This window comes from Lotus japonicus, chromosome 4 (genome assembly GCF_012489685.1).
Source record: "Lotus japonicus ecotype B-129 chromosome 4, LjGifu_v1.2".
Taxonomy (NCBI): Eukaryota; Viridiplantae; Streptophyta; class Magnoliopsida; order Fabales; family Fabaceae; genus Lotus; species Lotus japonicus.
Window position 1 is genome coordinate 34365510 of NC_080044.1, and position 10954 is coordinate 34376463.

A 10954-nucleotide genomic window follows, 5' to 3' on the forward strand; every position below is an offset into this window, starting at 1 on the left:
ACTAGTATCAATTGCAACTATTTAATTTTACTTGAATAGAGAAGAGAGTAGTTGATAGAAAATATCGTGGTTGATTAATATGAAAGATGATAAGTGATAGAAAATTTATTATATGAATGTATAAGTGAAAAAAATAATTAGTAAAAAATTGCATTTGCTTTTTAAAACAACAAATATTTTAGAATATTGAAAAAAGTTACAAAATATAACAATTTTTCTAGAACGATAGAGGATTATTTAACATATTTAATCATATGTTAGCATGTTACTGGTCAATGAGTTTTAGTTATAAATAATACAAGGCCAATTATTCATTTGTCATTATCTATGTTAGCACATATTTTAAGGTGCGCCTTAAGGTTCCATAGAACAGAAAGTACACGAATTACTAATTCACAGGGTAGAAAAAAAACCAAAACAGCTGTTTCAGTTTCAGTTGGTCTTTCATCTCTATGGTTCTGTTTATTTGATGCAAATGCATTGATAAAAGTCTAAAGGTGTGTCCATGTGTTTTAAAACGCTCTTTCTTGTCAAAATTCTTTTGATTATCAACCATTTAGTTTGGTAGTTTGATAATACTCTTCAGTTTTCACCTTTTTTACAGCATTTGGCATTCTTTTAATTCCTTCACCATCTGAAGTTTTCTTTAAAATGAAGCTGCTAATTTTTGTTTTGTTTTGCAAGTTCATAATTTTGTGAAGATATGAAGATGGTGGGTAAGAAGAGTAGAAGTGTTTTCTTCCTTTGGTGGTTTGGAATGACTTTGCAGCTCTGCTTCTTGCTCTGTTCCTGTGCTGAGAAGACATCATTCAGGTTGGTTCTCTCCTGCTTCTCAATTTGGCTAGAGTACAAAAGGGAAAAAACAGGGGAAAGAGAAGCATGAAGCATTAAAACAGAAGACATTACATGTTAAGTTGTTGTTTCAATTCTTTTCATGAAAAGTAGTATAATTAAAATGAAAAAAGATCTGCGAGAGAGAGAAAGAGGGATTAAGTGGGAAAATAAGAGAGTCACGGTTTCTGTCTTTTGTGTTCCCATCTCACATGAGAACTTTTACAATCCCATGTCTTTTTGTTATGGTTTCAATTTTGAGCCCCGTTCATAAATCACTAATAATAGTAATAACATTTTTCATACTTCTGATTTTTTTTTCTCAATTCTATTTTATTTTATCACATTTATCAGTTATCACTTAAATCTCTAATCTTCTTATTTCACTATGATGTCTATCGAGTTTGGGTGTAAACCAAGCATAGTTGTTTCAATTTTAAACTACTTTTTAGTTGTGTATGGTCTTATACTTTATGGGAATGACATGATGCCTTTGCAAGTTAGCCATTGTAACAATGGAAAGAATCGATTCTTGCACCCACTAACACTTTTCACATGGCTATGTAAGAAGAAAGATTAGTAAACGTATAAAATGTGTAGACCACTACAGAAAGATAGGAAGAGATGAGAAATAAGTGATAAAAAAAAACATGTTGAGTATTTATACTATTTCAGTGTATACCAACCATTACCTTGTTATCTTGTGTGCTTGCAAAATACTTTTAAAGTGTTAAGTGGTAGACAAGTTACGTCTAGTAAAAATGAGATCACATTATCACAACATCAAACGCTAAAGAAGTATTTTGATGAAAGGGCCACCTCCGTTTCCTGAATAAGTAAAAGACAATAAGAAAAAAAACTAACGACAAAAGTAGTTACAATTTGTTAATTATAACTATTAATCATTTAATCGCATTCTGTGACACCTACTCTGTATCCACCGCAACAGCTATTCAGTGCTGATAGAAAATTCTCCTCGTAATTATTTTTTACTTTAAAATTAATTATAAAAGAAATTGAACCATATAACCAAATATCCTATATTGTGTTCAAGATCAAATGCATAGAATCAATAATTTCATACGCTGGGACGATTTTCACAGAAAGAACAAAGTTGGGGACCAAATGTGTAATTAAGTCTATTTTATTAATCAATTCTAGACCAATAATTAGTCATCCAGCCTTTGATATCAAGTCAAGTGATGAAGCAATCTACACTTATGTTATTTGCACACTTTTGGGCAAACATTTCCCATGTACACATCAATTGCAATGCTCTGTACGTGTTGGTGCACGTTACCTTGTATGTTCAAAATGGTCATACCCGTGATTAAATAATTTCGGCTTAATTACAACTTTGGTCCCTGACGTTTACCAATGCCACGATTTTAGTCCCCCACCTAATTTAATTACATGGATGGTCCCCGACGTTGTAGGCTGCGTGCAACGTTAGTCCTACCGTTTATTTCTTAATGGAGGAGGCTTACGTGGACGTTTAGTTGGAGAGAAAAAGGAGATCTGAGGAGAAAGGGGAGCACGTGAGTATCACGTGAACTCACGTGAACCTTATATTAACCCATTATACCCAAATCTGAAACCCTAGGGATCTAAATCGCGTTACCTTCTTCGTTCCAGGGAGGTCAGGGGTTTGGGTATAATGGGTTCAGATAAGTGTCACGTGATACTCACGTGCTTCCCTCTCTCCTCATACCTCATTTTTCTCTCCAACTGGACGTCCACGTAAGCGTCCTTCATTAAGAAATAAACGGTAGGACTAACGTTGCACACGACCTACAACGTCGGGGACCATCCATGTAATTAAATTAGGTGGGGACCAAAATCGTGGCATTGGTAAACGTTGGGGACCAAAGTTGCAATTAAGCCAATAATTTGTCAAATTCAACTATGAAGCTTTTCCTTTGCTGTATTGTTCCCTTGATAAACAATTTTGGTTCTGAATGCCCATCCCATTTTCTCTGTCTGGTTTGACTTAAATTGACTTTTCGAATGGGATAAAGAAGAAAAATATGCAATGCCCATAATTGAGAAGACAGAATCAAAACATGTTTTCTGTTTGACAAAATTCAAATTAAGATGCAAAAACGCAAAATATAACAAAACTCCATACTAATGATTGCTCGTTCCATGCATTCTGTTCATATGCAGAAGAGGTTTAAGGGACATAAACAGCATGGAATCAACATCTATTCATTCTGGACTCCATCTTGACACAGAAAACCCTAAGCAGGTGATACCAGCTGCCTCTTTGAACAAGTTATTTTGTTTCAAAATTAGAGTAAACTCTGTTCAAGTGAACTCCGAGCATAGTGCTCAGAACAGTATTAACTCTCGTGGAGGATACATGTTTTATAAAAAAAGCGAAAAAATATTTTAAAAACGAAATAAAATAATCCGTTAGATTTCATTTTTGGGTCTGAAAGAACGACTATGACCATGACATTTGCAGTCTACTTTTTTTCAGTTGGTGGTTCATAATGGTATTGTTTCCGTCACTTTGTCAAGACCTGAGGGCTATGTCCTTGGAATATCTTATAATGGAATTGACAACATTCTTGAAGCTGAAAACGATGAACAAGATAGAGGGTATGTACTTACTTCCTATGAAATTAACCAAGTTATAGTTTAACTAATCAAATTTGGCAAAAAATAGTGACATGCAAACTAGTCAGGGTTAATTTAATTGACCGAATTTGCAGGTACTTTGACGTCGTTTGGAATAGGCCAGGAGAACCTTATAAATTTGAGAGGTATAATTTTTCACTGCTCAAATGTATTATATTAATATTTCGTCCACTCGATGTCAAAAAACTAGAAATAAAGCAATGCACAATATTTGAAGTGAATTAGATTTGAGCATTGCTATAGTGCACGAAGGAATTGGCACACCCAGAGCACAACAAGTTGTTTCATGTTTTATGGAAAACAACTCAAATTGTTAATAAATAAAAAGACAAAAAAAAAAATTGGTAAGATGCACTTGTCGTGCGTCTCGTGCATGGAAGTTCTCGTGCCTCATATCATTATTCATTAGATATTAATTTACTATTGACTATATATGCTGCAGAATCCATGGGACAAATTTTTCTGTTATAGCAAGTGATGGGGATTCAGTAGAGGTTTCATTTTTAAAGACATGGACATCTTCCATGAGTGGCTCAAGTGTTCCCATAAACATAGACATAAGGTGGATTATTTGTCTTAATTTTTTTATAGTAAAATTTATATATGACCTAATTAAAATTCATGAAAAAAAAATTAATTTGTAAATGCAGATACATTTTTCGAAGTGGTGATTCAGGATTTTATTCGTATGCAATATTCGATCGCCCTGAAGGATTGCCAGCTGTTGAGGTTGTTCAAATTAGGTTTGTTTACAAACTCAAGAAAGACAGGTAAGACTTTAGAATTTTGTACATGTGACTATGTGAGCATTGAAGGAGGCCTAACTTATCCCAAAAGCTTAAGCTGTTGGGTAAGGGCCACATCAATGGTTTTATATTATATTCTAACACGCCCCCTCACGCAAGAGCCCTTTGGGCTTGAAGCGTGGATAAATGCACAGGCCCACCTACCATGTGCTTAATTAAATTCCACTTTTAATTAGAAAGTGAGGGGAGCATGGATCGAACTATAGACCTCTCGGTCATAGAGGCTCTGATACCATGAAGGAGGCCTAACTTATCCCAAAAGCTTAAGCTGTTGGGTAAGGGCCACATCAATGGTTTTATATTATATTCTAACAAGCATAAGATTCTTACGTTTATCAATTGGAAATAAGAACTATAGGTGTAGTTGGAGGTGGCTTTATCATTGTTTTGCCTCTCCATTTTGTTTTTTCCTTCCCCCTTGCTCTGTTTCTCTGTTTCCCTACCTGGTTTCTTGTTCTCTTGTTTCCTGTTTTTTGACACTTGAATTGTACATTGATTCTTTTGGGCACTTCTTGTGCTTTTAATAAACTTTTGGCTTATCTAAAAAAATTAAAATTGGAAAAAAGAACTATTACAATGTTTTTGGTACATCGGTAAAACATTTTTAATTTGGTATAAATATTTAAATTTATATAGTAGGTATAATATTAATACATTTTTTTTAATTAGGTTCTATAAACTTCAATTCCACTCAGTTCTTAAATTTTATAAGGTTAAATGTGTTTTTAGTACCTATAAAAATATGGGTGAATTAAATTTTGTCATTTCAAAAAATTTCATAGGTAGTCCCCAATATTATTCATGAAATAAGTGAAGCTAGTCCCTATTGTTCTTTTTGTGGTTGTTTTAGTGCATTACTGGTTATTTTAACTGCCACAAATTATTTATTCTTAATTTTAGGGTGGTTAAACTGCCGCAAAATAAACTAAGGACTAATTCCACATATTTCATTAACTTTGGGGACTAAAAACTATGGAATATTTTTGAAGTAACTAAATCCAATTCAACCCTATTTTACAGTACTTAAAACATATTAAGTCCAATTTTGTAATCTATTTGCATTTAAGCCTAAGTGTTGTATAAATTAAAATATTTCTTAGACTCAACTGCCAAAAATCTGTGTTATGTGGAAAATTAATATATGTTTGGATATGGGAATCTCATAATCAATTTTCAGTGAGTAAAATCACTTTTGAATAATGAATTTATTTGATTTTCAAAATAAATTTTATGTAAAACTTTAACATTACATTGAAATTCACAACATTATCAGAAAAGTAACTTATTTTATAAATGTATCTAAACATAAATTAGTACACCTTCAACTCACTTCTTCTGGCATAGTGATCTATTGTGCCAAAATCAATTGAAACAATTTTGATTCAATGATAGTTTTGTCAAACTTTAGTGTCTTGAAAGAAAAAAGAATTGAAGTTTGTGATTGAGGGATAGAAAAATCATTGATACAGGTTCAACTACATGGCTATATCAGATGCCAGGCAAAGATTGATGCCAACAATGAGAGATAGAGAAACGGGTCAGATTCTGGCTTACCCTGAAGCTGTTCTTTTAACTAGACCAACCAACCCAGAGTTCAAAGGAGAGGTAGGTACCAATTTTTTATATGCTTGGTTGATTTGCAAAAGGCTTTTGGCTTATTCTTTGTTTTTTTAGTGACTTGTACACATTCCCACATATTCATTATGATTGATTTATATTTTAAAATGAATACATTTTTTTTACTTTTTATAAAATATGTTGACTTTTTAAAATATAAACTAATCAGTGTGTTTAAATGTGTCCTATACTATCAAAAGAGGCTTTTGGCTTATAGTTTGTTTTGCTAGTGACGTGGCTTGTGGTCTCAAATGCCCGTGAATGAATGATTAGTTTTGATTTTATTTGCTTATTTGGCTTAAAACAAAATGAACAAATAATTGTTTATAGTTGTTGGGTTCAGGTGGATGACAAATACCAATACTCATGTGAGAACACAGACAACAGTGTTCACGGATGGGTTAGTACTCTTGATTCTGTGGGTTTTTGGATGATAACACCCAGTAACGAGTTCCGCAATGGTGGCCCCATCAAGCAAGATCTTACTTCTCACGTTGGCCCCTTCACTCTCAATGTATGTCCCAAAATCTTGTCTAAATCTACAAACAGAACACTCATAGTTCCCAATTTCAATGTGAAAGAGTTCAATTTGTCAATCTTTTGTTTACTTTCCCTAAATGATCATTATTTAAGATAAGTGAAATTTATAACCTGTTTATTTCAAATATTATCGGTCCACTTAGGACCAAGGTAATTTAACCCAAATTTTTCTAGTTTCGTCAGACAACTCCCAAATTAAAATGTATCTCCAAATGTGTTATTTCTCATTTTTCATAATTCCTGACTAATTTGCATACTTGTTTTTTTGTTTAGATGTTTGTGAGCACTCACTATGCTGGGAAGGAGGTAACCATGGTATTTGAAGAAGGGGAAACTTATAAGAAGGTTTTTGGCCCTGTATTTGTGTACCTTAACTCTGCTTCAACCAATGGTCACAATACAGTATCCCTCTGGTCAGATGCTAGCAAGCAGGTACTACTAGTTATGACACATTATTAGTGCTTATGTTATGTTTTGACACAATTTGATTTTGTTCTTTGTCCAAAATTAGTTGTCCAAGGAGGTCAAAAGCTGGCCTTACGATTTCCCTAAATCACAAGATTTCTGTCCACCTAGTCAACGGGGAACAGTATTAGGAAGATTGCTAGTCCAAGATTGGTAAATTTTAATGCCTTGTTATACCCACATTTTATTCTTTAATTTTGTACTATATATAAATATATTAAAGTCGCTACAAACAGATGATTGAGTCAAGTGGTGCATACTTAATTCATCTTAAAAAAAGTCATGAATTAGAGTATTGTGTTTGGCTTAAATGCCGCTGGAAGAGCTGGTCTCACTAGGATAGGAATGTTTTGACTCGACCAGAATTGGCTCTGTAGAAAATACATATATTATTACATAAAAAAAGCAGCTATTGTTTCTCATTTCCCCTGTTTCCCAGGCCCTTCAAGGAAGGAAAAATTCAATATCCTAACAATGCTTATGTTGGTCTAGCTTTGCCTGGAGAAGCAGGATCATGGCAGAAAGAAAGCAAGGTATATTTGGTGTTGAACTTGTTAAACATACTTATTGCATGTCTAGATCAACTTTTATTTCCTCATAATCAATTCTGATACTCACATAAGCTTCTGCACAAAATTGATTATGCATTTATAATTACTTGTAGAAGGAATTACAAACATGAACTTATTTTCATGAATTTCGGATTGTGAGGCAGCTTAAATGGTTTGAATTATTACACCATTCACAGGGCTATCAGTTCTGGACTCAAGCTGACTCAAAGGGATACTTTACAATTAATAATGTTGTGCCAGGTGATTATAATTTGTATTCTTGGGTCCCTGGCTTCATTGGTGATTACAAACATAATGCAAAAATCACCATCACACCTGGTAAATTATCTTTAACTCTTGTGGGTTTGGTCCAAAACTAGCTTTAACTTGCTCAATTCATCAATTTACAATTACTTGATTTAACTTGTAGGTGGAGTCATCAAATTGAGTACACTAGTATATAAACCTCCAAGAAATGGACCAACAATATGGGAAATTGGGGTCCCAGATCGCTCGGCTGCTGAATTCCACGTTCCAGACCCTTACCCTACACTTCTGAACAAATTATACAGCAAACTAGGCACAGACAAGTAATTCAAAAAACCGTTATTACGAGTCTTTCCCATTTACGGTTAAAAAGTATGAAAACCGAAAAATACCACGTTCTGAAAGTTGAAGTAGCGCGATATTACTTCAACAAGAAGTATCTCAAGGATGTGTTATTATGGTTTTCATACTTTTTGACCGTAAAGCAAATGGGTACAATTGCTACTTCTGTTAGTCTCTCAAATCTGTTTATGTTATTACTTCATTTAATACATTTAAAGCATCTCTATATTTTCTGCAGGTTTAGGCAATACGGGTTGTGGGATCGTTATGCTGATTTGTATCCTAGAGATGATCTTGTTTACACTGTTGGTAAAAACAAGTATAGTAAGGATTGGTTTTTTGCTCATGTTACAAGGTAAATTAAATTTTGGTTTTGAGAATGATGGTTAAATTTTAAATGTTTTTTGACTCTGAATTGCTCATTATGCAGAAACACAGGAAATATAACATTCAAGCCAACGATATGGAAGATTATATTCGAACATGGTGAAGACATATTGAGCGGAAAATACACACTCCAACTGGCTCTGGCAAGTGCTACTGATGCTGAACTACAGGTACACAATTTCTTAATTTTCAGATTGTCTAACTTACCCCATAAAGTTTTATATAACCTTGTTTTAGAAAGATCAATAGTATTATTTGTAAAACTTCAAGTAAGGATTATTTTCTATCCCTCTTATCTCTTAATGTGCACCTAGAATGGGGTTATCATTATTGAGTAAGTTAGATATATGGCTCATTCTTTTAACATCTAGTTGCTCATACTGCAGATACCTCATAAACTATACTTAATTGTAAAAAAAAAATGACTGAAAATTTTCACAAACTCACCATTAATTTTTGTGTGTTTGATAATTAAAGAAATAAAAGAGTTTAAATGAATGGTGAAATGATGAAAATTGACATGATTATGATTTCTTAATACTCCCTTTCTCTCAATCTTTTTTCTTCTCACAACACAACATCATATATCACATTCATTACTTATTTCTCTTCCTTTTTCACCCTCCCTGTCTACACGACTACACCCGTTGATTGTCTATCCAACATTTTCCTTCTTTGAACACAACTGATGTAGAGTTATACTTTAGCTGACATTTCTAATGGATGTTCATATCAGGTTCGTTTCAATGACCCTAGCATATATCCACCCCACTTTACAACAGGGCCTATAGGAGGTGACAATGCAATAGGAAGGCATGGCATCCATGGATTGCATAGGCTGTTCAGCATTGATGTACCAAGTAATCTTCTTATGAAGGGAAAGAACACCATCTATCTGAGGCAGTCACTAGCCATAACTCCATTACCAGGACAAATTAATGGAATGATGTATGATTACATCCGCTTGGAACGACCTCCGACTCCAAATACATGATTAATGTGTCACGCCTCTAGTTGACACAGTAAATATGCGTGCAGTTATGCTTTTTGTATTAAATTTCAATTATTTTTTATAACTGTGCTAGAAAGTTGTAATTGATTTATAAAATGAATTATTTCATTTGTATTTTCAACTACGTAATTAATTGTCTCTATTTCCATGTATTTGTATAAACATTTACAATAAAGAAAAATTACTTTCATCCGGTTCATCTTACTACTTCCTTTCATGAGTTGTTTTTGTGTTCATCTTACTACTTCCTTTCATTGGTTTGAGAAAACATTTTCGGTTTTCATTTTCTAATTTCATTTTCTGAAAACTGTTTTCATTTTTATTTTTTGAAATCAAGAAAACATGTTTGGTTTAATTTCATATTTTTCATTTTCAGAAAGTGAAAACAATGAAAATGTGTTTGATTATACTATATTCAATAAAGACTGAAAATAATTTTTAAATAATTAAAATCATATTTATATTTATTAATGAATAATTTATGAATAAAATTAATAATATAAGTTTTTAATGGTAATAAAGATTAATTTTGTAATGTATTTATTTAAAAATTAGAAACAAGAATTGAATGAACAAAACAAAAGATTTCTTTTTGGTGAATAAACAAAAGAATTATAAACATGAAAAAAAATGCTTTGTCTTTAAAGAAGGACATGTAACCAAAAATAAGGATAGCTGTGAACGGTTCAGACACAAATGGAGAAATCAGTGGAGGAGGTATAGGATGGAGGGACTCTTCAAAATCAAACCAGTGCAAAAATAGCTGTGAACGTTATGCAGGGCAAAAAGCAAGGAACGTCTGCATGTTTTATGGAGGCTTTCAATACGCACCAGGCATTGATGATGACAGGTCAGGGTTTATGGGGTTTAAACTCACGTGAGTTTGGGCGACCGCTCCTGCCTTGGCCAAAGAATGTTTGGGTTAACCCATCAAGATTATTACGTATGGGCCAATCAACCTTTTCTCTAGCCCAAATTGACTCAATTGCCTTCTCAAAAAAAAAACAGATAACACAACAGAATGCAGAGCGGACCGCCATGCAGGGTGAAATAAATTTCAATGACAGGGTAACTTGGTTGAGTCGGGTATTCAAACAAGCATTTTCGGGCCCTACGGTATCTCTTCTCAACGTTAAAAAAATTGCCAGGTCCCCAACCAGTAAGGTTGAAAAACAAAAAGAAACTAATGATGAGTCAAAGGCAGAGATTACACTTCACATCACTCAAGCGCCTGTACCAGAACAAGCAAGCCGTTTAGACTTTGCTCTCCACGAAGAGGAACGGGATTTTTCAGACGGTGAAATATTGGAAAGGGTGAAGCAACGGCGAGGACGAAAGAAGAGCGGCAATGTGCGGACAGGGCGTCCAGCGGCGAATTTAAAGGTGCGTCTTAGGAAGCCACGTGGGTATAAAGACAAGGTACTTCAATCTACAATTCTGGATTCCCTGTCATCTGATGATTTTGAGGGGGATGATGTGAGCTCTAGGGCAAG

The 10954-nt window shown here is 33.8% G+C and overlaps 1 protein-coding gene across 2 annotated transcripts; it reads left to right on the top strand.

Moving 5' to 3' along the window:
- The first annotated feature begins 352 nt into the window (after nucleotides 1-352).
- On the top strand, nucleotides 353-9665 carry LOC130710212 (uncharacterized). 2 transcript variants are annotated; one of them, XM_057559394.1, is made up of 17 exons: nucleotides 353-497; nucleotides 685-813; nucleotides 2998-3079; nucleotides 3299-3435; nucleotides 3549-3599; nucleotides 3917-4036; nucleotides 4125-4244; nucleotides 5750-5885; nucleotides 6241-6411; nucleotides 6711-6869; nucleotides 6949-7055; nucleotides 7342-7435; nucleotides 7651-7792; nucleotides 7884-8043; nucleotides 8301-8417; nucleotides 8493-8619; nucleotides 9186-9665. In XM_057559394.1, the coding sequence occupies exons 2-17, from the start codon at nucleotides 704-706 to the stop codon at nucleotides 9441-9443; spliced, it is 2091 nt and encodes a 696-aa protein (XP_057415377.1). In that variant the 5' UTR covers nucleotides 353-497; nucleotides 685-703; the 3' UTR covers nucleotides 9444-9665. The 2 variants fall into 2 exon arrangements, with proteins under 2 accessions (XP_057415377.1, XP_057415378.1); XM_057559395.1 differs by having other exon boundaries at nucleotides 3314-3435.
- The last annotated feature ends 1289 nt before the right edge of the window (nucleotides 9666-10954 follow it).

Bases quoted from the DNA above. Each gene is read 5' to 3' on its own strand.
- LOC130710212 (XM_057559394.1), top strand. From the start codon at position 704: ATGAAGATGGTGGGTAAGAAGAGTAGAAGTGTTTTCTTCCTTTGGTGG. The intron at 8,418-8,492 runs GTAAATTAAATT...CTCATTATGCAG, and splicing joins TTTTTTGCTCATGTTACAAG to AAACACAGGAAATATAACAT. The intron at 8,620-9,185 runs GTACACAATTTC...TGTTCATATCAG, and splicing joins CTACTGATGCTGAACTACAG to GTTCGTTTCAATGACCCTAG.